The sequence below is a fragment of the Sciurus carolinensis genome, chromosome 2, assembly GCF_902686445.1.
Source record: "Sciurus carolinensis chromosome 2, mSciCar1.2, whole genome shotgun sequence".
In the NCBI taxonomy this organism is placed as follows: Eukaryota; Metazoa; Chordata; class Mammalia; order Rodentia; family Sciuridae; genus Sciurus; species Sciurus carolinensis.
In genome coordinates, this window is record NC_062214.1 from 124,157,554 (window position 1) to 124,183,476 (window position 25,923).

General features: G+C 39.5%; 1 protein-coding gene and 1 long non-coding RNA gene across 2 annotated transcripts; one reads left to right on the forward strand and one right to left on the reverse strand.

Moving 5' to 3' along the window:
• Positions 1-7,487: 7,487 nt before the first annotated feature.
• LOC124977655 (olfactory receptor 10G2) lies at positions 7,488-8,444 on the reverse strand. Its single transcript, XM_047541362.1, has one exon. It carries the CDS (start codon positions 8,442-8,444, stop codon positions 7,488-7,490), a length of 957 nt encoding a protein of 318 aa, XP_047397318.1.
• A 16,738-nt stretch (positions 8,445-25,182) lies between these two features.
• On the forward strand, positions 25,183-25,892 carry LOC124972127 (uncharacterized). The gene is made up of 3 exons (XR_007106439.1): positions 25,183-25,312; positions 25,614-25,678; positions 25,768-25,892. It is a non-coding gene; the product is annotated as an uncharacterized LOC124972127 (long non-coding RNA).
• Positions 25,893-25,923: the final 31 nt, after the last annotated feature.

The following is a 25,923-nucleotide window of genomic DNA, read 5'->3' on the forward strand; positions in this document are numbered from 1 at the left end:
TGAATGAGAAGTGTTATGATTTTTCAGTTTTAAATATTTTAATCACAGGAAAGCAGTAATGGTCAATCTTTAAAAAGGTGACCATGCTTTTCCAGATGCCACAGCCATCATACGGGACTTCTTCTCTCACTCCCCAACTTCAGAGAGTGCAGAGGGCTCACATTCCCACCCAAATTCTTGAGAAATTCATGGCCGTGCCCAGTGTTTCTGGGCTGAGTGAGCTCAGGCAGCCGTTCTACTCTGGGTATTATAGGGTGCTTTTCTTTTTGGGATCACTGAGGTCTGATGTTAAGTTTCTCAGATTTAGAAGCATTATTCAGTCATATCTCCTTGGGAGAATCAAGCTCTGGGAATTCAATTCACTCAAAGTATTTGAAAGAATGATTTATAAAAATAACCATTTATTCATCTGCAGTGGTTAAGATCTCTTTCTTATGATTAAAATACTGTGTCTACTACCCAGGGTAGCTATTTATTAATAATTGGAAGTGAAATTAGGAATCAGCTATGTAGTTTTGAGTTTTGGATGAGAGCAAAAGGAATTTGATGGAGCACAATAAATTTAGGCTGCAATAGGATCTGATGAATTATGCCTGGAGACTCACACACATCTTTGTCTAAGGGGATTCTTCAACATTCACAACATTCAGATACATCGTCTTTTTCCTTTGGGCAGTAGTATGGACACATTGATAAAGTTTTACTCTTTTTTCCTGAGTATATATCTCTTTTAGATTGCCTTTGTTATTTTCAATGACACCTTAAAAAAAAAAGTATTTTCCTAAATAACATATTTTTTAGAATGCCCTAATTATTTTTTTTCCTTACATTTCCAGATCAATGTCATGCTTGTGTTAGGGAATGTTCTCTGAATTACTCTCTGACAAGGATTATTTCTTCTACAAAATTTGCTGTTCATAGGGAATTCCATTCTACCTATAATGTGTTGATTCTTTTACTTCCTTTTCTTCTCCTTCTTCCTCTTCCCTTCTCTTCCTCTTCTTCTTCTCCTCCTTCTTTTTTCCTTCTCCTTCTATGTCTTCTCCTTTTCCTTCTATTTCTCCTCTTCTTCCTCCTTTTTGCAGTATTTCTGAGAATTGAATCCAGGTGCTCTCTACCAATGAGCTACATTCCAAGCTCTTTTAAATTTTATTTTGAGACAGGGTCTCTCAAAGTTCCTGAGAATGGCCTTGAGTTTAGGATTCTCCTGCTCAGCCTTCAGAGTATCTGGGATTATAGGCATGTGCCACCACACCTGACTGGACACCTTCTAATGAGGCAAAGGGTACAAGCTTAGCTCTATTTCAGCAGATGACTTTTGTTTACTTCTCATTCTAAAATACATCCCTTATTCCAGTCAGCCTATCTCTCAAGTGACCCTGAAGAAAACTTAGAAAATCCATTTTCTAAAAACCAACTCAAGGCACATTTTCTTTTCTTTATTTATAAAAAGAATTTCAAGTATTTAGAAAACTAATGTAGCCTACTGTCCTTTTCTGAATTTTACAGTAAGACATTTAAACTGAAAATAATCTATAGATGAGTTACATTGAATGAGTTTATACATACGTAATGAGAAAACACTGAGGTACTAAATTGAGACATGAGATTAATAGCTTCCATTAAAACATAAAACCTTTATTAGCAATAACTTTGAGTTGCCTGTTTAAAATATTCACTAATATAGAAATCAGATTACACAGAAAACTTGTCTTACATGGGGGAGAAGGGACCTGGCAAGAGCACACAGAATGGAGCAAAGGAGGAACTGCTACAGAACAGCAGGATGCTCTTCCCTTGTCTGGTGTGTATTAAAGATGGGCAGTGAATGAACTGTTGATGGGGAATATCTTTGGAGAAAAATGTAGCCAATGAAAAGTGTGGAGAGACAGTGTCACCCTGAATTAAAGAGGCTAAATGGTACTTTGTATAGTTAGATTTAGCAGAACAGAAAGAAAATTTCTATGAGACCAGAAAGAAAATTATATTAAGTAACTAAACAAAGAAAGGCATCGGCTGATGAGGTGACTAAGAGTGGAGAAACCTCTTATACAGTGTTTGGACCTAACATATGTCTATATCTAATGATTACTCTGTATTTGGGAATACCTTCCTTTTCTTTTAGTACCCCTGCACATTAGAGGAGATATTTAACTCTGGGAAATGGGATTAGGACAGTGGCATGTTCTAGTTGGAGAAGAAGGAGTCACCCTCACCTGGAGGTGTCAGCATTCACTGAAAATTCTTTTGCAATCTGTGGGAAGGGATGCAAATCTGTTGCTAGAGAGGTGTCAGTATCTCACAGGGCCAGCAGTTCTCGTGAAGAACTCATGGCAGGAGACTCCAACAGTTTTGGCTGAATCAAAAGTCCAGGACCAAACTACTGAAACTTGAATTCATTCTTATTTGCTTGCTTTTTGTGGGTATTCTCTTCTAGTTTCCTTATAAACTGGGGGAAGATTTGTGGCTCCTACTGAAGGTAACTACTAAGTTGGTCCCTCCTGTGTTCTGTTGCTTCTTTTGTTTTCCCAAGGGTCATTTATGGTGTGTGAGACCTTTAGCTCAGGGAATATTGTAATAGCACCCTGTGATAAGGCAAGATAATACCTATAATCTATTTCCTGGGAGACCTCCTTATTTTTCTAAATTTTCTTATTTTATAATACCAGGTGGGACACAGTCTTTGGGGCTTATTGAGGCTTGTTGTTGACTTTGGATTTGTGGTTTCCTTCCTCACAAATATCATGTTTAAATTAAGGAGTAACTTGGGAAATCCATTTTTTTTCTTCCTCTCATCTCTTTCTGCATGTTTCTGGGAGGTCATCTTCAAATGACCATTAATAAAGATGATTCTTTTTATTGTCTTGATTTTTTTTAGGTGACAAAGAACAGAAATACATTAAGATTAGCTTAGGTAAAACTCTATTGTATATTTACATGTGGAAAGTGCAAAATATATAAATTCTGACAGCCAGGTTGTCTAGAAAAACAGGATCTGCCCCAGAGCCAGACCTCATGGAGACTTGGACTGGTCAGAAACTGGGAGTGAATTTAAATGTAGGGCAGCTCTGGGGACTGGGGTATTTTATTTTCCCCACCAGAAAGAGGCACCATTTGGTTCAAACTATGTGCTGTACCATTGTGATTACTCAGTGAATCTCCATTTTGTTTTTTCATGTCTTCCTTTGATGAAAAGTCAATTCTTTTAAAACATATCTTTTTGGTCTCATTGGTTACCTCTAGTAGGACTGCTCACTCTGCCTCCTGTAGGGGATTTTGTCCATTTTCACCAGAGAATTTTTCTGGTTTCATAGCCATCCAGGTTTTGCAATCTCAGCCTATAGCCCCTGTTCTCAAATTTTTGACATTTCCTGATTTAGAATCTTCAGATATTTATACTGCTACTCTACTGAACAAGGATGATGATGTTTATTATCATTTATTGCATGCCTACTATGTTTAAGACCTTTATAAATGCTAATTTATTTAATCCATATCCAAAAATATTGAGGCTGATATTAATATCATTTTACAGATGAGGCAATTAAGCTCGGAGAATTTGATGAGAACTTAGCACAGGGTCATGTAATCAGTAAGTGGCAGAATCAGGATTCAAATCTAGTGTCTTTCATTAAAACCTTTGCTCTGTCTACTCCACTAGATCATTATATCTCTCTAACGGAATACTAGGACTAGATCAGAGAATACTCTCTTTAAAGTCAGCAGAAACCCTGGGTCCTTCCAGAAAAGCCTTTCCCTAGTATCCCTCAACAATATAATGGCCAGATGTCTGAAATAGTCAGAGGGTGAATCAATCATTCTTATCTAGTATGGTTTAATCATTTCCGTAACAATGCTGGCTAAGATCCTGCTGATAAGATTAGAGTATTTTCTTTCTTTTTTATTTTTTTCATTTTTATTTGTTCTAATTAGTTATAAATGACAGTAGAATGTATTTTGATACATCACACATTAATGGAGTATAACTTCTCATTCTTCTGGGTTGTACCTGATGTAGAGATACACCAGTTGCAAAATCACATATGCACATGGGGTAATAATGTCGGATTGATTCTACTACCCTTTCTACCCCCACACCTGCTCCCCTTCCTTCACTCCCCTCTGTGTAATCCAAAGTACCTCTATTCTTTACCCCACTCCCACTGTGAATTAGCATCTGCATATAAGAGAAAATATTTGGCCTTTGGTTCTTTGGGATTGACTTATTTCACTTAGCATGATATACTCCAGTTTCATTTACTGGCAAGTGCCATTTTCATTCTTCTTTAAAACTGGGTAATATTCCACTGTGTATATATGTATATGTATGTATGTATATATATACATATATACACACATTTTCTATATCCATTCATCTGTTGAAGGGTACCTAGGTTGGTTTCATAGTTTAGCTATTGTGAATTGAGCTGCTATAAACATGACTATGTCACTGCAGTATGCTGATTTTAAGTCCTTTGAATATAAACTGAAGACTGGGATAATTGGATCAAATGGTGGTTCCATTCCAAATTTTCTGAGGAATCTCCATACTGCTTTCCAGAGTGAGTGCACTAATTTGCTGTCCTCCCAACAATGTACAAGTGTACCTTTTCCCTCACATCCTCGCCAACACTTATTGTTGCTTGTATTTTTGATAATTGCCATTCTGACTGGAGTGAGATGAAATCTTAGAGTAGTTTTAATTTCATTTCTCTAATCACTAGAGATGTTAAACATTTTTCATATGTTTGTTGATGGAGTATATTTTTTTCTTCTGTGAAATGTCTGTTCAGTTCCTTACCCATTTATTGATTGGGTTATTTGTTTTTTGGTGTTAAGTTTTTTGAGTTCTTTATATATCCTGGAGATTAATGCTCTATTTGAGGTGTAGGTGGTGAAGATTTCCTAAGATGGAAGTCTTTTTGATAGACCAAAGGAAGAAGGGAAGGAAAAGGTAGGACTTCAGGAAGGAAGGAGATTTCACTTGAATTAGTTTTCAGAAAGGAAATTGTTAATTGTGTGGGTCCAGGTTTGTCATGACAACCTGTGTGTGTGAGGAGGTACCTGGTGAGGTGGGACAATGCACAGGGGTAGGTTTATGGCTTTTTAAGTTGTTCACAACTTTTTCTAGTTTCATGGTTTGAACTGATGCCCTGCTGTGTATTTAAATCGACTGAGTCCTTGTTAGCTGCTGTTCCACAACAATCATGTTGTATTTCCTGTGAGTATTTATATTTATTGATGACATTAGTAATGATATGTATACCCCTAAGAGAGAACTTAGGTCTTATGTATTGAACTTAAGTATGAACCTGAGATCTCATGGCTTTAATAGCCTCTCATTCCTGTGACAACAGTAAAGAGGTATTGTTGAGACCTGCACAGCTGTTAATTCAGAAACCAGCAAGTGGCGATGGGGGATTAGAAAATATAGACAAACATATATATATAGAGAGAAGGCTGGGACCAGGTGGGACACTGTCCTCTGATGGAGGAACAATGACCCAGAGCTAGTTCATTCATTTATTATATAGGTTTTGTCATCAAAAGTGTTTTCTTTTTAAAATTTTTTTAGATGTTGATAGGCCTTTATTTTTTTTATTTTTTATTTTTTTAAATTTATTTTTATTGTAAACAAATGGGATACATCTTGTTTCTCTGTTTGTACTTGAAGTAGAGGCTTACCATTTGTGTAATCATACATTTACCTAGGGTAATGTTTTTTGATTCATTCTGTTATTTTTTCCCCTTCCCTCCCACCCTTCCCACCCCTCTTTTCCCTCTATACAGTCCCTCCTTCCTCCATTCTTGCTCCCCTCCCACCCCCCATTATGTGTCATCATCCGCTTATCAGCGAGATCATTCATCCTTTGGTTTTTGAGATTGGCTTATCTCACTTAGCATGATATTCTCCAATTTCATCCATTTGCCTGCAAATGCCATAATTTTATTATGGCCTTTATTTTTTATTCATTTATTTATATGTGGTGCTGAGAATTGAACCCAATGCCTCACACATTCTAGGCAAATGCTCTAACACTGAACCACAACTCCAGCCTATCAGAAGGGTTTTCTGTGAGAAAGTTTCTTCAAAGCAGGCAGGCTGAAGGGCAAAGTATTGGCAGACAATTATAATTATCTTTTTGTGCTCATAATTCTCTAGCCCTGGCAGCTGGTGTCTAAACTCAGGGTTAAGAATGATAGTCCTGTGCCTTGCACAGAACCTCTTTAGGTGGGGCAGATCCATAGCAACTTGGCAATCTTGTCCTACACCTTTGCACAGGAAGTTCCCAGCACAGGCTCAGGCTCCATCTGTGAGTTACCAGTTTACTATCCAAACTTAGGTTTTATACAAACCTCATGCCTGTTAACTCAGGATTTTATTTAATATGATTTTATTTATTTCACTACTGACTTTTTAAAAAAACATTGCCATTCCAACATTATTAAATTATTGTGGGCTCACAGAAGGGCAGTAACATTCTAACTCCAACTGTCTAATAAGGGAAAAAAGGGAGAAAGGAGTTCAGTGGACAGATAGCCAACTCCATGACAAGTAGCTACTGATAGATATTAGGGAAAAGGGTGTTGCCACAAAAACACCAATACAACCTGCTTTCTGTTCTCCAGGACTCTTGTATAGCCAAGGAGAAGCACCATTACAAAATTCAAAGGACTACAGGAATACAGGAAGAAGATATCAGTCAAAACTAAGAGAACCAGAGAAAGCTTTTTGTAGAAATGAGGATTTTTCCTGGGCCTTGAAAGAAGCATAAAACCCCAATTTACCACATAAGGGACTATCTTAATCAAAGTCTCAGAGCAGAAAAGTATAGAGAGTGTTTAAGGAATGGCAGGTAAATTAATGAAGTTGAGAGAGAAGAAGGAGCTAGAGATGTTTTGGGAGATGAAGTGTGCAGAGGTCATATATGGAAAACTTTAAATTCCAAGTTAAATGGTCTGGCTTTATCTATTTGCAGCTTGGGAAATTAGGAGGGGTGCAAGTAGATGACAGGCAATGGGGCCCTACTATACTGGTTCCTCCCTACCCCCATTTTTTCTCATGTACTGGAAATTGAAACAAGGGCCTCATGCAAGCTACACAAGTGCTCCCCAACCCTTTTATTTTGAGACAGGGTCTTGCTGAATCTCCCAGACTGTTCTCAAACTTGTGATTCTCCTGCTTCAGTCTCCCGAGTAGCTGACTACTGCACCTGACCTTGTTTCCCCCAGATTTGCCTGGAATGACTCTCCCTCCTCCTGGGTAAAGCATTCATTCCGCATAGCCAGAATATGTATACTTCTGAGGGATGGGTCAGACAACTATCGACACTTTATTGGGATCGAATGTAGCATCAGAAGCTTTTCTTCCTTGTAGAATTACATTGAGTTCAGTTTAATCCAGTTTCTGTTAAGCATTGGTCACACGCAGCAGCAGCTGAAAACAGTGGTAGTGATGGTGGTGTGGATGGCCCCTGAGCCCGTAGCTACTTATTTTCATTCACAGTCCCTCGACCTGCTGTTATCCTCTTCAGAGCAGACTTCACTTCCTGGTTCCTCAGGGTGTAGATGAGGGGGTTCAGTAATGGAGTGACGACGGTGTAAAACACAGCCACTACCCCATCCAGGGGACTCTTGGAGCCAGCCCGAAGGTAGATGAAAATACAGGGGACGTAGTAGACTGTGACCACGGTTAGGTGGGAGCCACAGGTGGAGAAGGCCCGGCGCCTCCCATCAGCAGTGCGGATCTTGAGGATGGCATGGACTATGTTGGCATAGGAGAGCAGAATTAGCATGAAGCAACTGGCGGCCACTACCCCAATGTCCACAAAGGTCACAAGTTCATTGACAGTGGTGTCAGCACAGGCCAGTCTCAACACTGCCGGGATGTCACAGAAAAAATAATCCACCTGGTTGGGCCCACAGTAGGGCAGGCGGAAGGTCAAGGTGGCCTGTATAGACCCATGGATGGAGCCAGCCACCCAAGTTCCAGACACAAGGATGGTGCATAGCCTGCCGTTCATGAGCAGAGGGTAGCGCAGGGGCTGGCATATTGCCAGGTATCTATCATAGGCCATCAAGGTGTAGAGGAAGCACTGAGTGCTGCCCAGGAAGTGAAAGAAATAAAGCTGAGCCACACAGCCAGCAAATGGGATAGCTTTGCTTGCAGGAGTGAAGTTTAAAATAAGTCTTGGAACTATGACGGAGGAGAGCCACATGTCCAGGAATGAGAGTGCTCCCAGAAGAATGTACATGGGCCGGGCATGGAGCTTCGAGTCAGCCCACACTGTGAGCAGAATGAGCAGGTTCCCCAACTGAGTCAGGATGTAAATGATGGAGAAGACCAGGAAGAGGAGAGTCCTTAGATTTGGGGGATGAGACAAGCCCAGGAGAATGAAATTTGTCACCGAGGTGTCCAGTGATGTGTTTTTGTTCCTCCTCATGTCTTTCTGCAGTCTGCTAAGATGAATGGTGAAGTCAGACATGGGAAATGTCACAGTGAGGAGGTTAGAGAATGTTTTTGTCTGATGACCAGTGCCTAGGACATAACCGGAGGACTTCTACATTTAAATAGAACGTATTTGCTAGCAATCATCCGAGTTTGCTTGGCAAGACAACCCTCTGAATCTGGTTGGTTTCCAGGTGTCCTGAAATACTCCTTTAAAGGGAGACACTACACAAAAGTGTTGGAAGGTCAGGCACAGGGAAGTGTGTGCATAGTAGTGCATACGACGGCCCTGTGCCTCAAAGAGGGACCACATAGAAATGAATTTTGTGGGCATGGAGTAGCATGGAACAATTTACTCCACATTTGCCATTACTGTTGTTGGTTTCTGACTTCATATCTTCAAACTGTCTCTTCCCATGAGGACTCCGTATGAGCCTTTGTGATCTGGTGTTTTCATGTTTCTTTTTTTTTTTTTTTTTTTTTGCTACCTGGATTGAACCCAGAGTGCTATACCCTTGAGCTAAACCCTATTCCTTTTTATTATTTATTTTTGATACAGGGTCTTGCTAAGTTACTTAGGATGACCTTAAACTTTTGATCCTCCTTACCAGCTGAATTTGCATGTTTCTACAGTCTTTTTTTCTGTGTCCTCAGAGGACCATGCCCTTCTTCCTTCTGGACCTATGAGTAACCCAATTAACCTAATTCATCTTTTGTTTGGGGTGGAACCCAAAGCTCTGGGATGCTAGGGCAATCATCCTACCACAGGACTACACTCCCAGCCCCTGATTCATTTTGTGTGTGTGTGTGTGTGTGTGTGTGTGTGTGGTGCTGGGGATTAAGCCCAGCGCCTTGAGCATGAGAGGCAAGCATTCTACCAACTGAGCCATATTCCCCAGCCCTCCCCTAATTCATTTGAATTTAACTTTGTTCCTCAAGATTCACTCTGGTTGAGGCTGGGGTTGTGACTCAATGGTAGAGTGCTTGCCTAGCACGTGTGAGGCACTGGGTTCGATCTTTAGCATCACATAAAAGTAAACAAATAAAATAAAGGTAATGGGTCTATCTGCAAGTAAAAAAATATTAAAAAAAGATTCACTCTGGCTGTTATCTCCTTTGGGAAGAGTTCTACTCTAGAAGACTATCCCCTAAGCAATAAGGACTTATATTATAAAAGGCAATTGCAGTATAGTGTTAAAGAACTACACGCTAGCTTGGTGTGGTGATGTACTCCTGTAATCCCAGCTATTTGGGAGGCTGAAGCAGGAGCATGGTAAGTTCCAGGCAGCCTGAGCCACATAGCGAGATCCCGTCTCAAAATAAGAAATCAAAACTTCTGGGGATATGGGTCAGTGGTAAAGTACCCCTGAGTACAAAACTCAGGGCCAAAAAAATTATTGTGTATATTTAAAGTATACAACATGATCTTTTGAGAGATATAAAGATAGTAAAATGGTTACTACAGTACAACAAGTTAACGTATTCATCATCTCACATAGTTGTTCTTTTTTTGTGGGTGTGGCAAGAACAGTTAAAATCTACTTGCTTAGCAAAGATCCTAAATATAAAACTATATAATTAACTATAATCCTCAAGTTGTTTATTAAATCATTAGATTTGTTCAGCCTACATATCTGCTGCTTTGTATGTAGCCTTTAAAAAACAAGGGGCTGGGGTTGCGACTCAGTGATAGAGCACTTGCCTAGCATATGTGAGGCACTGGGTTTGATCCTCAGTGCCACATTAAAAAAAAAAAAAAATAAATAAATAAGATAAAGGTATGTGTCCATCTACAACTTAAAAAAAAAAAAAAAAAAAAAGAAACAACAATAAGTAAACTAGTGTTGGGTTGGATGGCTTGTGCCTGTAATCCCAGCAGTTCTGGAGGTTGAGACAGGAGGATTCATGGTGGACTGAGACAGACTTCATTACCCTATGTACATGTATGATTACACAAATGGGATGAATGTACATTGTGCACAATCATAGAAATGAAAAGTTGGACCCTATTTGTGAGCAATGAATCAAAATGCAATCTGGGAGCTGAGGTTGTGGCTCAGTTGTACTCGCCTAGCATGCATGAGGTACTGGGTTCAATTCTCAGCACCACATAAAAAGAATAAATAAAATAAAATAAAGGTATTGTGTCCATTTAAACCCAAGGAAAAATATTTAAAAAATGCAGTTGTAAAAATAAAAAATAAAATAAAATAAAAAAAAAGAAAAGAAAGTTCAAAGCCAGCCTCAGCAACTTAGTGACAATAAACTAGTAAACTAGTAAGAGTCTAATTACATAGCACCAGTCTCAAACATATTTCACCTTTAATATTACTTAAAAAGAATTAATTGCAAATGATACTATCCAGTAATTATTAATAATATGAATGTATCACACTTTATAGAGTCCATAGAAATGTTAATTGTAGACTTTCTCCACAAAGAGAAGACTATGTTAAATTTTTATTACCTTATTTTCAGAAGGAGGAATACATTGATTTCTTTTAGGATAGATGTGGTAGTGTCTGCCTAGAAGTAAAGAGATGGAACAGTTTGAGAGCATGTTTATGATGCCAATTATTAGCCAAATTTATTTTCTATCAGTAAGGAAATTTGGACTATAAATGTACTTCTGTCTTGGGAAATTATGTGGCTTTAAAATATTAATGAGAATCTAGTTTTCACAAATCACATCATACCAGGATTATACTAAGAAGACAATTATTTGGGCATTCATACATAATGAAAATAATGTACATGATGAATTCTATGCTTGATACAATGTCTTTCTTCACCACTCTGAACTCCCCCTGGGCTGTGGTGCTCATGTCCAGACGCATCTTCCCCAGGGCTCTGCTGGGAGAAGGCTCCTTGCACTTGTTCCCTTCCTATCTGGCCCTGGGCATCTTGGCTGGCAGGGTAGGGACACCCATGTGGTTATGGCTGGTGGGCCCAGTGAAGCCAGAATTAAGGACCGGCAGTTAGTGTAGAAATAGGGGATCGGGTCAAATTGAGGAAATGAAGCCATGAAAGCCATCTGCCTCTGGAAGTTGGAGACCGCCCCTGGGAGAATGGAATGTCAAGAATCTCCGGAGCTCATTGATTACCAAATCACCTGCCTTTATCAAGGACTGCAAGTGAGGAGCTGCTAATTAATGGGCCCTTACCTGCCTGAATCACCTTGGCCCTCCCCCTGCCCATGGCTTCTCACTTTATGCAAAACCAGGCCAAGTCACGTAGGCAGGAAGGAGAGATAAGGGGGGAGAGAACTGGAGAACAAAAGAGACCCTAACCTATAAAAGATGTAGGGTGCGCTCACTTCTTGGGATTCTAGAACATCAGCCATGGCCCCCTTCTCCCTCTTGGGAGAAGTCTGTATTATTACTACCTTTAAATAAAACCTGCTTTATATGCTTGCCTTGGCGTGCTTCTCTAGAGTTCAAACTTCAACATTAGAGGGAGCAGAACTCGTCACCGGTTTACGGCAGTATCACCAGGACAGGCTCCAGTTCAGAGCAGAGACAGCAAAGATGGTGGTTTTGATTTAGGGTGGAGCCGTAATGGGAGGTAGACTGGTGACATGGGTAGAGGAGACCTGAAGGTGGAAGTTCTGTTGGAGCTGGGGGAGCGCAGGACTGAGTCACCAAGATGGAGCAGTTCTAGAAAATGTTTTAAATGTAACATTTTATAGGTTTACTAATCTTTTGGAGCTGTGGAATCTTAGGCATGTAAATTGGGGAGTGAGGCAAACTTGGATTCATCAAACATTTAAAAAATATCTACATCTTGGCTAATTGGACATACATATTTTAAAATTTTGTTTTAAATAGTATTTAGTATGGTTAAATTCATCTTACACAAAAGTTGCAATTTAATATTAAAAGTATTTGATGAAAGAAAATAAGAATCCAGTAACATCACTCATAGTATTGATCTTGAAAACAGCAGGTTTCAGGGGCTCTGGCCTAGAGATTCAAGGGAGAGGTCCCCAGGGATGGAAACAGTAAGGTGGAAGGCCAGGACCCTCATACAGGGTCAGGCAGGAAGCCACAGAATAGATGCTTGTTATGCTTCCTTCACTAGGAGGCTGACTTTCTAAGCCCTTAGAGGTGGTGCCTTTTCTTACCTTGCAAAAAATTAAAGTATAGCCAGGTGTGGTGGTGCATACCTGTAATCCCAGTGACTTGGGAGGCTGAGGCAGGAGGATCCAAAGTTTGAGGCCAGCCTCAGTAATTAAGTAGGACCCTGTCTCAAAAACAAAACAAATAAACCAGAGCATCCCAGAGTGGGTTTTTACCTTTCTTGGCACATTTGCACTGAGCTGGGCTTTTCTATGGAACACCTGTGGGTTGTGGTCATCTTTCAGAGCATAAATGATTTGCTTAAGACTGTGGGATAAAGAGTGACCAGAGTTGAGTTGCTCACTAGTGTTTGCTTTTAGGACCAGACTCAGATGATAGTCCTTTTAGTTAATTAGGTGACTTGAATACAGAGGCAGAGCAAGGAGAATGGGCACAATGAAGAGGCAGAGTCCCTGTTTTCTTGCTCTGATTATTCATTCCACTTGCATCCTAACATTCTAAATTATAAGTAAAAGAGTTTGTTTAAGATAAGGTACTCGATGCCAGGCATGGTGGTTTACACCTGTAATCCCAGTGGCTAAGGAGGCTGAGGCAGGAGGATTGCAAGTTCAGGACCACCCTTAGCAATTTAGTGAGGACCTAAGCAACTTAGTGAGACCCTGTCTCAAAATGAAAAATAAAAAGCACTGGGACTGTAGCTCAGTGGTAAAGTGCCTTTGGGATCAATCTCCAGTAACCAACTTCCTTACCCCCGCCCTCCTGCGCCCCCAAATGAAAAGATAATTGAAACAAAGGTCTTCCCGACTTAAAGTAGGTTGACTGTGTTCATCACTGGAAAAAGAAGGGTTAAGGAACCTGCTTCTTACTGTGTTTGCACAGTAACACTGAATCTGATGTATCATCTATTTTGCTTTATCAACTTCCCCAAATAGACAAAAAAGAAATGGTAAATATTGAAAATATTTTTTCTCTATTCAAAAGAGAAAATTCCCACATCTGGAGAAAGGCCAATTTAACGTTGATATGCCGGCTGAGTGCAGTGGTGCACGCCTGTAATTCCAGTGACTCAGGAAGATAGAACTTTTGAGGCTAGCCTCAGCAGCTTAGCCAGGCCCTCAACATTTTAGTGAGTCCCTGTCTCAAAGTAGCCCCTGGGGTTCTATTGCCAGTACAAAAAATATTAATATACCTAATGGATCAACTCTGGGAGTAGAAGGTGAATTGAAGAAGAAGTTGGGGAAAAAAGACTAAATATTGTTTTTTTTTGGATACAACTTTTAAAGTCTAGAACTGACCCAACTTTAGGAAAGTTTTTCTTCTTGGACTCACAAGGACACAGCAGCAAAATCTTGGAGGCGGGGTTTGCTCTCAGGTGGAAGGGTCCAGAAGGGGAGGACAGCAACCTTCAGAGCATCCCTTTGGCTTGTAGTGATGGGCTACTGGATCTCTGTTTTGGAATGGAATCAGAACCTTCCAGGGGATCTGACCATGGACTGATTTTAGAGTCTATTTATCTCCTGCTCTTGGAAGTTCTTTATAGAGTGTGACTACTCTGCTTATGGGCTTGAATCAACTCCATTATTAACTAGCTCTCCTTTGATCCAGATTTTAAAAAACACTGTTGAGAGATTTGGAAAGCACTATATTCACCTCCTGGGAGTTCTACTCAGAAGCATTTCTCCCATGAGAACTATGTTCCCCAGGACCTCATTATGCTTTGTTTTGACAGCAAGCAGGAATCACGTCTACACATTTAGAAAGTGAGCTGTGAAGAACAGTATTATCAGTTTGGATAATCTTTAACTTCTGTGATTCCTTTCTTTGAAGAGTTGTGGGAATAACACATTTACCCACATTATCCTCAGAAGTGCATTGAAATTGTACTTAATTTCAATAATTGAGCTAGTCTTCCTTACATCTCTTCACTTCTCTTGATACTGAGAAAAACAAATCCCTCCAATTTAGCTCAATTGAGTGAAGTTAGTTATCTCTGGGATGAGTCCATTGTTCTTGTAGCATTGGGGAAAGAGGATGGCTGCAAATTGTTGGGAGTGTTCTTTGGATATTTGCTCTTCTTTATTGGGATATGGCAGGTTGGGTTGGCTCCTTGGGCCATGTAGGTGATGATGGTGCCATCTAGACCCCTGGGGTGACTTATTCTTATTCATAGTTGAAATCATAGTTGTGTGCTGGAGTTGGCTTATGCTGGCTTACAATAGCTGTTTGTTAAGTTTTCATAAATTCTGTGAGCTCTTTATTAAAGTTGCCATTAAAATATACATTTGCAATTAAATACACAATTTCAATTAAATTATACTTAAACAAATGTAATCCTAAAAACATTGATTTCTAATTATTATGTTCTCCTAATATCCATGAATTTCCTCACATCTATCATATCGTTATGATATAATTACCATATAATAGTGTGCTACCACACTTCCCTTACCAACTCCATGTGCAGGGATGCTGTGTTGAAATTGCGGTGGTAGAATTTACACCGAGGAAATTGGAAGGCATTACCAATCAGTGCTTTTTAAAATTTTAATTTAATTCTAAAATTAATGTATAATCATTGTACATATTCATTGACTACAATGTGATATTTTGATATATGTACACAGTGTGTAGTGATCAAAGCAGGGTAATTAGCATCTGCTTCTTAAACATTAATCAGTTTAATGGGAGCCTTTGAATTCCTCTCTGCTAGTTCTTTAGGAAAAATATAAGAGCTGGGGATATAGCTCAGTTGGTAGGGTACTTGCCTTGCATGCACAGGGCCCTGAGTTCAATCCCCAGCACCACACACACAAAAATATAATAAATTAGTGTGAGCTATAGTCACCCCACTCTGCTGTAGAACACTAGGACTTATTCTTCTTGGCTAACTTTATTTTCATACCATCATCAAACCTCTCTCTATTCTCTCTTCCCCTTCCTATCTGTACTGGCAGACTACTCTCCCTATCCTGTAGTCATCACTATTCTACTTTTACTGCTATGAAATCAACTTTCTTAGCTTTCCCATATGAGTGAGAACATGCAATATTTGTCTTTCTGTGCCTGATTTATTTCACTAATGAATTAACTTTCATTTCCATCCATGTTGCTGCAAATGGCAAAGATTTCGTTTTTTTCATGGCTCAATAATATTTCATTGCATGTGTATACACACACATGTCTATATATGTATACTGTGTGTGAGTCCGTGTGTGTGTGTGTGTGTGTGTGTGTGTGTGTGTGTGTTTTGCTGCTGGGTATTGAACCCAGGTCCTCCCACATGCTAGGTAAGCGCTCCACCAACTTACAATCCTAGTCCCCCATATTTTATTTTATTGGTTCTTTCTACATATACATGACAGTAGGGTGTATTTTGACATATTATACATATATAGAATATCTACATAGTATTGTTCTAATTCTAATTAAGATATCATTATTGTTGTTGTATATGATGTGGAATTACATTGGTCATGTATTCATATATAAGAATAGGAAAGATATGTCTGATTCATTCTATTTCCTTTTCTTTTCCCACTGCCCCTTCCCTTTATTCCCCTTTGTCTAATCCAATGAACATCTATTCTTCCCCTGCCTTGTTGTGGGTTAGCATCCACATATCAGAGAGAACATTCTGCTTTTTTTGGGACTGACTATTACACTTAGCATGGTAGTCTCCAGTTCCATCCATTTACCATCAAATGCCATCATTTTGTTCTTGTTTATGGCTGAGTAATATTCCATTGTGTATATATACCACATTTTCTTTATCTATTCATCTTTTGTAGGACACCTAGGTTGGTTCCATAGCTTGGTTATTATGAATTGAGCTGCTGTAAACATTGAAGTGGCCATGTCACTGTAGTATGCTGCTTTTAAGTCATTTGAGTGTAAACTGAGGAGTGGGAAAACTGGGTCAAATGGTGGTTCCATTCCAGGTTTTCTGAGAAATCTCCATACTGCTTTCCAGAGTAGTTGTATCAATTTTCAGTCCCCTCAGAAATGTATGAGTGTACGTTTCCCCCCACATCCTAGCCAACATTTATTGTTGCTTGTATTCTTCATAATTCCCATCCCGACTAGGGTAAGATGGAATCTCTGCAAAGTTGGTTTTTTTTTTTTTTTTTTTTTTTTTTTTTTTGTGGTGGTACTGGGGATCGAACTCAGGGCCTTGTGCTTTTGAGGCAAGCACTCTACCAGCTGAGCTATCTCCCCAGCCCTCTGCAAAGTTTTGATTTGCATTTCTCTAATTGCTAGCTAGAGATGTTGAACATTTTTTCATATATTTGTTGATTGATTGTATTTCTTTTTCTGTGAAGTGCCTGTTCAGTTCCTTAGTCCATTTATTGACTGGGTTGTGTTCTTTTTTCATGTGTATGTTAAATTTTTTGAGTTCTTTGTATATCCTGGAGATTAATGCTGTATCTGGGGTGCTGGTGGTAAAGTTTTTCTCCCATTTTGTAGGCTTGTATTCCTTTTTAAAAAAAATTATTTTTATTTTTTAGTTGTTGATGGACCTTTATTTTATTTTTGAAATTTATTTGTATGTGGTGTTGAGGATCGAACCCAGTGCCTCATGCATGCTATGCAAGGGCTCTACCACTGAGCTACAACCCAAGCCCCTCTGTCCCTCCCTGTGCTGGGGATTGAACCCAGGGCTTGTGCTTGTGAGGCAAACACTCTACCAACTGAGCTATATCCCCAGTCCTGTTCATGTTCTTGATTGTTTTCTTTGTGGTGAAGTTTTTTAGTTTGATAGCATCCTATTTATTGAGTCTTGATTTTACTTCTTGTGCTTTAAGCTGACATGGTGGAGAGTTACAGCCCCCCCCAACTCTCGCCATATTTTCCAATATTTTCCATTCATCTGTCTATGCATACCTTGGTTGATTCCATACCTTGGCTATTTTGAGTAATGCTGCAGGAAACATGGGAGTACTTGTATCTTTTTGGTATGCTGATTTCATTTCTTTTGTATATATACCCTGTAGTGGCATTGTTGGATCACATAGTAGGCCTACTTCTAGTTTTTTGGAGGGGAGGGTACTGGGGATTGAACTCAGGGGCACTCAACAACTTGAGCCACACCCCCCAGCTCTATTTTGTATTTTTTATTTAGAGACAGGGTTTCACTAAGTTGCTTAGTGCCTCACTTTTGCTGAGGTTGGCTTTGAACTTGAGATCTTCCTGCCTCAGCCTCCTGAGCCTCTGGGAATACAGGTGTGTGCCATTGCACTTGGCTCCACTTCTAGTTTTTGAGGAACCTGCATACTGCTTTCTGTAGTGGCTGTACTAATTTACAAATCTTAGTACCCAAGGGTTCTCTTTTCTCTATATCCTCACCAGCAATTGTAATCTTTTGTCACTGTAAATGGGGTGAAATAATATCTCATTGTAGTTTTAGTTTGCATTCCCTGATGGTCAAGGACGTTCAACATACTTTCAAAAATTTGTTGCCATTTGTATGTCCTGTTTTGCAAAATGTCTAAATAGGTCACTTGTTCATTTTTAGATGGATTATCATTATTATTATTATTTTTTGCTGTTGAATTGATTGAGTTCCTTGTATATTCTGGATATTAACCATTGTTGGATGAATAGTTTGCAAATATTTTTTCCCTTTCTGTAAGTTGTCTCTTCATGTTGTTGCTTTCTTTTACTATCCAGAAGCATCTTGTTTATTGTAATCATCTTTGTCTATTTTTACTTCTGTTGTCTTTTTTTTTTTTTTTTTTTTTTTGGGTTTTCTTTTGTGGCACTGGAAATTGAATCCAGTATGTTCTATCACTGAGTTACATCCCCAATTATTTTTTATTTTTTAATTTTGAGACAGGGTCTTGCTAAATTGCTAAGGGTCTAGCTATGTTGTTGAGGCTGGCCTCAAACTTGGGATCCTCTTGCCTCAGTCCTCCCAAGTTGCTGGGAGTACATGCCTGACTCTTTTTTATTTTGAGACAGGGTTTCATTAAGTTACCCAGGCTGGTCTCACAGTTTTGATCTGGCCTCCACTTCCCGAGTAGCCAAGATTACAAGTGTGTACCACCATTCCTGGCTATTTTTTTTTAGAACCAGTTTTAATAATTTACCAGCATGCCACTGTTCAAAACCCACAACCCCTGTTCTTGGCTTTGGTCTGGAAGTGAGTACATTCATTCTGTGGTGACCTTGCTTTTGAGACAGTCAGGGTCACCCTCCTCCTCCCATGAAAAGTAGGACTCCCTTAGGACTAAGGGAGTCAAATCTCTCAGGGGAGAATGAGACAGGCAAACTAAATCTCATTCTCATATGGTTATCAGACTACCAGGGAATTAGGGGTTAAAAAGTGGACCAGTCTTCAAGGCTAAGGAAGTGAGATAATGTCCTGGAGATAGGAGGTGGGGAAGTCAGCTCAACCTTTGGAGACTGTGTGGCCTGCAGAAATACCAAGGAGTCAGACAGCAAGGCGAGACAAGGTCATTAAAATCAAACCCACTGAGATAGGACAATAGCCTTCCCTGTTCTGAAAATAATATGAGGGACTTTCCCAGATGAAAAGGAGCAAATTCCAGGTGGCGAGGGGCAAATGCTTGTGTAGAGTAGTCACTAAAGTAACGTGCAATTACCTTTACTTTATTAGCATAGTAAATTCTCCCCCTCAGGTGGAAACGTAAGATGGTAATGAGACATGGGACACATGAAGAGACATGATGAAGAAGAGCACAAATAATTTCCACTTCTACATGTGGGGACAATACCTACCCTGAAGATGCAATGAAAACTGTATACCTCTGTCCTTTGTTTGAGTCAGCCTGATAGTCAGAGCTGTGTCTACCTTCTTCCTCCATAAGAAGCCCCCAGTCAAAATCCTTGTTTCCATCCCACTTGTGCATTTATCTGATTCTTCTGATAGCACAAGAACCCACCCAGCAGGGGACACTTTGGTCCCAGCGTGCGCTGTAGCACCATCTATAATTCCCCATACTCCTTTGTCTCCCCTAGAAAAACATACAGGCACCTTTGGTTCCCTTATTTCCAGGTACTGGAAACCAGTTTTATATACTTATTTCTCTTGTACTATGAATGAATAACCAGAGTTATTCTAAGATTCGGAGTCTCTCTGTGCCATTTCCCCACAAACATGCTATGGTGTCTGGTGACCTTTGGTTTGCTTAATATTCCTTAAGGCTCCCACTTGTTCTGAGGTTTGGTTTCAGTTGGGGAAAACAAAAAACCTGGCATCTAATCTCTTTTTCCCTTCTTTTCTCTACATTCTTCCCAAATTTTCAAGGGTAAGGATTCTTGCTTTCACTTGATTCAGTTTGCCTGAAGATTTCACCATATAAATTCTGCAATCAAATCCACCAAGACTGACTTGATGGGTTGCAGTGAGAGATAAAGTAATTTCGGATTTTTTGTCTCATGACAAATACTGACTTTCAAGCTGGTTGTCTTGCTATAGACATGAAAACTTATTTTGACCACCAAAAGCTAAAAAGCAATTTTTTCATTTATTTCTACTTTAACATTGCTATCCTGATCTCTCTTGACACCACCCTCCACCCTCCTTACTGTATTAATACTTTAGGTAGCCAGGGATAGGGGCCTGTTCAAAGGCACACCAATCAAAGGACGTTAGGGTATGTAAAAAATATTACTTGATATATAAAAAAGAACAGACAGATGTAAGGGTAGGTACCCTCTATAACTGGGAGGAATATAAGGAACTGCATGTCTCAACTTACCTTGTTGTATGAAATAAGGAGGAAGCTTTTAATATTAGAATCAATTTCAGGAGTCTCCGTGCAGCTACATTGAAAACGTTCTTGTTCCACCATGACCCTCATGTGTGGAAAGTCCAAGGACCCAGGGACCCAGCCATTTCTAGAATTTGGTATAATGGCAACACACTCTAGAAAAGGAAATCTGAAAAATTGCTTTCAGGGGGCTGGGGAGATAGCTCAGTCGGTAGAGTGCTTGCCTTGTAAGCACAAGGCCCTGGGTTCAATCCCCAGCACCCAAAAAAAAAAAAAAAAAATTGAAAAATTGCTTTCATCAGGTGAGTCATGTGATCTTTGGCTTTATAGTGTAGGTGGTGGTCCAGAAGATATTTCTCCATCTCTGTCTGCCTCAGTGCCATGGGCAAGTTCCCTTCATTTTAGGATCACCTCTTTTCTTGTGGTGTAGGACAGAAGTCTTTCTTCTCTCACCACCATGGTCAGGCTGTTTCCCACAGCTTCCACAGTCTGGGCTGCTATTGCCATAGTTCCTGAGTGACCTGGCTCTTGGGTCAACTCAAATAAGCATAGCTCTCTTTCAACAAAGTGTCCCCATTTTCTGCCCCACACGGTTCCAGGAAGCTTCTTTTATTTCAGCTTTAAGTTCAAGCTCAAACCATGGGGACAATCTTTCCCTTCACTCTCATTCAAGATTTATGTCTCGTTGATGTTTCTTTTGGGAGAACAAAGTTTCATTACAATAAAATATTATACATAATATATTGTATGAATTTGATCCACATCCGTTCTATTTCCACCATCCTTTTTAAAACAGAATTCTTCAAAGATTCCTTAATATTCAGTATATTGACTTTACCTCTTCAATTTAGATTAGTAGGATTCCTCCTTCTCTACTTTCATCAAACCTGTTTGTCAGATCATCAACGACTACACACACACCCACACCCACATGCACACACCTTTTTTTGGGTAGCAAAAATTGGTGAGCTACATATTAACTACAGGTTAAGGTGGGACCACAAAGAAGAGTAGTTATGGTTACTGATGGTTTTAGCAAGGCTAGAGGCAGATGCTAGGAAAATTTCACACTCCTGCTTCTCCTTGAAGGTCAGTAGACATGGAGGGACACTTCAGGAGAGAGAAAAAGAAATGTGAGCAAAATTGAGGAAACCTGAAGCACCTTGCAAGAGTGTGGAAAGACAAGCGATACAGAGTATCTGTAGCATAGATTGTGAGTGGAATTAAAATTATGTGTAGTTGGGGTCTTATACACTGAAATAATCTATCCTTGCTTTGTAGACACTGGAGAACCATTGAGGGTTTTAAGTAGGAAAATGACAGGTTGAAATTGTAAACTGCTCTTACAATTGGGCATCTGTGTAAAGACAGGATTAGAAGAGAGATAGGCCTTTGCAGGCAACATTGATTCTCTACCCATCTCTCTTCATATCCCTTACCACTATTTCCATGAGCCCCTTCCCTTGGGTGTGCTTCCAGCGCCTGTTGTTTTTTTTCAGGGTGCAGAGGAGGGACCTCTTTATCTGAAAACGTAGTAAGCCAGCCAGGCACAGTGGCACATACTTGTAATCTTAGCAATTTGGGAGGATGAGATTGCAGGATTGCAAGTTCAAGACCAGTCTTAGTAACTTAGATCCTAAGCAACTTTGTGAGATTCTGTCTCAAAATAAAAAAATAAAAAGGGCTGGGGATGTAGCTCAATGGTAAAGGGCTCCTGGGTTCAAAAAATAGCAAGTCAGAAGTGCTTGGTGGGAAATCCTGGTCAGTGCCAGGAGAGAGAATGGACGTCCAAATTGCAGGGGTATGTTAGTAACCAAGGTGACTCTTATCTGGACCAGTCTATTCAGCACAGGGCTAGATGAAGAGTCGCAGGATTGACTTCATTTAACAACGGTTAATCAAGCTTTGAGCAACAGTTAGGAAGAATCTAGTGTCAGACATAGGAACAAAGTCTCATAAAGAACTTTGCTGCCTAATTTAGTTTTATATAATGTCAGTTGTAAAATGAGACAACTGAAAAGGACTAGAAGATTTAAAATTTTTGTTTTGTTTCTAAATGCCTATATTTTTGATAGGGGGGCGTGTACAAAACATCAATGATATGTGGTGCCACAAGATGGCAGTGTTATATTTGTTATAACCTGGTACTAGGGTCTATTCTGTACAGGAAGTAGAAAATAACGATTTCAGAGGGTTCACAAGGGATGTAAATTGCCTTTGATTTTTTGCCTCCAGCATGTTTATTTCCATCTTTATCCAAGTTCCATGAAGTGTATTTCGATATTCTCAAAATAGGCACTAAAAATTTAATTTTCCCATTTTCTACTAATTTTTATAAAACATGGCAAAACACCCAGTACTGTTTAGATAAATTGGGTAAGATGAGAAGACAGGCAGCACCTGTCTACACATTTGCTATCCATCTGCTGTTGCACAAAAGTCTACTGTACAAAAGACTGAATCCAGCATGCATAAAGAGTTTAATATGCACTTGAAAAAGACAAGGAGAACCTGAAGTCAGCAGGTAGTATTAACAGTCTAGATTCCACTGGCTTTCCATGAGGGAAGATGAGTCTGATTCTGTGTGACAAAAACAGGCAGCAAAGATTCAAAATCTTAGTAGGTTCCCAAAGCAGAACTCAGCTCATGGATAATCTCAGTTAAACAGCTTTGTGATTTCTTTTTTCGTGCATGTAGTACACTAATTTCTTTTTTTTTCTTTTTAAAAATATCGTCATTTTGTTTATTTACTTTTATGTGGTGCTAAGGATCGAACCCAGTGCCCCACATGTGCTAGGCAAGTGCTCTACCACTGAGCTACAGCCCCAACCCAAGTACATTAATTTCAAGTAGAGTAAGTCTTCAATATCTATCAATAGTCACTTAAATACATCTTAAAAATCAACTTTATTTAGTTATTATTATTATCATTATTATTATTATTTTGGTACTGCAGATTGAACCCAGGGGTGCTATACCACTAAGCTAAGCTATATTCCTGTCCTTTTAATTTTATTTTTAAAAATTTTGAGACATAGTCTTGCTATGTTGCTGAGGTTCTCATCTAAATTGCTGAGTCTGACCTTGAACTTGTGATCCTCCTGCCTCAATCTTCCAAGTCACTGGGATTATAGGCATGCGCACATGTACCGTATAAAATATCAGCGTTATTGAGATTAATTCACATGCCACATAGTTTACCTTTTAAATTGCACAGTTTAGGTGTTTTTAGTATATTTATGAAGTTGTCCATTGATCACTATGTACTATGTAATTGTTGAATATTTCCATCACTCCTAAAAGAAATCCCATACTCATTAGCAGTTTGCTACCTGTCTGATTCTCCTTCCCAATTCCTGGCAACCGTTAATGTATGTAGTGTCTCTACTGCTTTGCGTATTCTGGACAATTCATATTAATGGAATCACATTAATGTGGCTTTTAGTGTCTGTTTTCAAGGCTCATTCATAGTGTAGCATGTATCAATACTTCACTCAGTTTTACTAATGAAAAATATTCCATTGTACAGTTACATACCATGTTTTGTTTATCTGCTTATCAGTTGATGGATATTTGGATTGTTTTTGGCTAATGTGACTAACGCTGCTATGAACATTCTTGAACAAGTTTTTGTGTGGATATACGTTTTTCTTTTTTTTGGGTCTATAACTAAGTTTAGAATTGCTGGATTGCTGGGTCATGTGGTAAATCTATGTTTAACTTTTTCTTTTTTCTTTTTTGTTTTGGTGACAGAGATTGAACCCAGCCCTTGCTTAATTTCTTGAAAAACTGACAAAACTTTCCCAAGTGACTTCCCACCGGCAATGTATTAGTGTACTGTTTTGTCCATATCTTTGCCAACACCTATTATGGTCCCACTTTTTAAAATTTATAGCCATCTTTTCTATTAAGTCATATTGAGAGGTCAATAAGTATGCAAAGTATTGATCAGAGATCACAGAAATTTCTTCCTGTGATATACTGATACATAGTTAAATTTATAGTTAAAGTTTTTCTTTTTTCCCCTTTTCCTTTTTTTCTTCTCATCTCTTTCTTTCTTTCAGTTCTTATTTAATTTTTGTTTCTTTTAGTTATATAATGAAGGATGCTCCTTTTGACATCAACCAATACAAGATGAACAAGGAAAAACATGACCTATCTCCTTTGTCCGTCCACAACCCCTAACATAACAATATAAGCAGCTGACTGTAGGCATTCCTGCACTTTAAAAAGTTTATACTACATATGCATATTCATGATAACAACCTCATTTCACATGCATCACTCTGCACCTTACTTTTGAATCTTTTGAAGATTATTTATACATTAGTTAATTATAGGCAAATTTAAGTACACTTAATTATAGGCAAATTCTCTTTCTAGTTTCGAAACATATATGACACATAAACACAATATTCAATATGTGTACATACACACACACTCATCTCTAATTGATCTAGGATTCCATTTTATTTATTTTTAAATTTTTTTAAAAAATATTTTTTTATATGTTGATAGACCTTTATTTTTATTCATTTATTTATATGCATTGCTGAAAACTGAAACCAGTACTTCACACATGCTAGGCAAGCACTCTGCCCCTGAGCCACAACCCCAGCCCTAGGATTCCATTTTATTATGTCATGAGAAAGGAAGAAATTAGTTTGGGGAAATTGACTCCTTTTGCCTTTGTTTATGATCACATTTGTCTTCTCTGTTCTTTATATGCAATTCTGATAGTCAATCTTCACCAGAATCACTTGGATTAAAACCCAAAGGTTGGTCAGTTGGAAATGTTCATGGGAGGAGGTTCCTGCAAGGACCCCACAGTTGCTCCTGTGGAGGAAGCTTGAAGTCACCCCTCAAGCAAGCAGCTCCTCCCCTGTGTCCCTCTGGGCTTCACCAGGTGGAGCTTCCCTCCCCCGCTCACAGGGAGGGTTTGTCTTCTGCAGAGGCTCGAGGCTCAGGAGCCAGGGTGATGTGCCAGGCTGGTGTTGTCCTGCAGCAGATGTGGGGATTTTTCCTGCTCTACGCTTCCCTGATGGTGGGAGGTAAGTCTCAACTTAATAGCCAACACAGCTGGCAGTTTCAAAGTAATTTTCTTCCAGCTAAATGATTGCAGCTTCTGACTTTTGTAGCAGAGTCTTTCCTGGTAGACTTATGATGATATTCCTATTATTATGGAATATCCAATAATAACTCTGCTGCTGCTGCTTCTTTTATTCTGTTTCTGTCCAAGCGATCCCCTGTCAGTGGCAGCTTTCCTGTGTCCACACGGAAGCACCATTTTGATAACCATGTGGCTTCCAAGAGTGCTGGATGTCCAGGTAACAGTCTTGGGTCCCCTCACAGGTGCTGCAGGACAAAGTGTTGAGCAGCCCACTGAGCTGACGGCTGTGGAAGGAGCCTTCATCCAGGTCAACTGCACGTACCAGACATCTGGGTTCAACGGGCTGTCCTGGTACCAGCAACGTGACGGCAGAGCGCCCCTATTTCTGTCTTACAGTGTTCTGGATGGTGTGGAGAGGAGAGGCCATTTTTCTACATTCCTTAGTCGGTCTGATGGGTATGGTTACCTCCTCCTGAGGGAGCTCCAGATGAAAGACTCTGCCTCTTACCTGTGTGCTGTGAGAGACACGGTGACTATGGGACCAATAAGGCT

Bases quoted from the DNA above. Each gene is read 5' to 3' on its own strand.
- LOC124977655 (XM_047541362.1), bottom strand. From the start codon at position 8,444: ATGAGGAGGAACAAAAACACATCACTGGACACCTCGGTGACAAATTTC.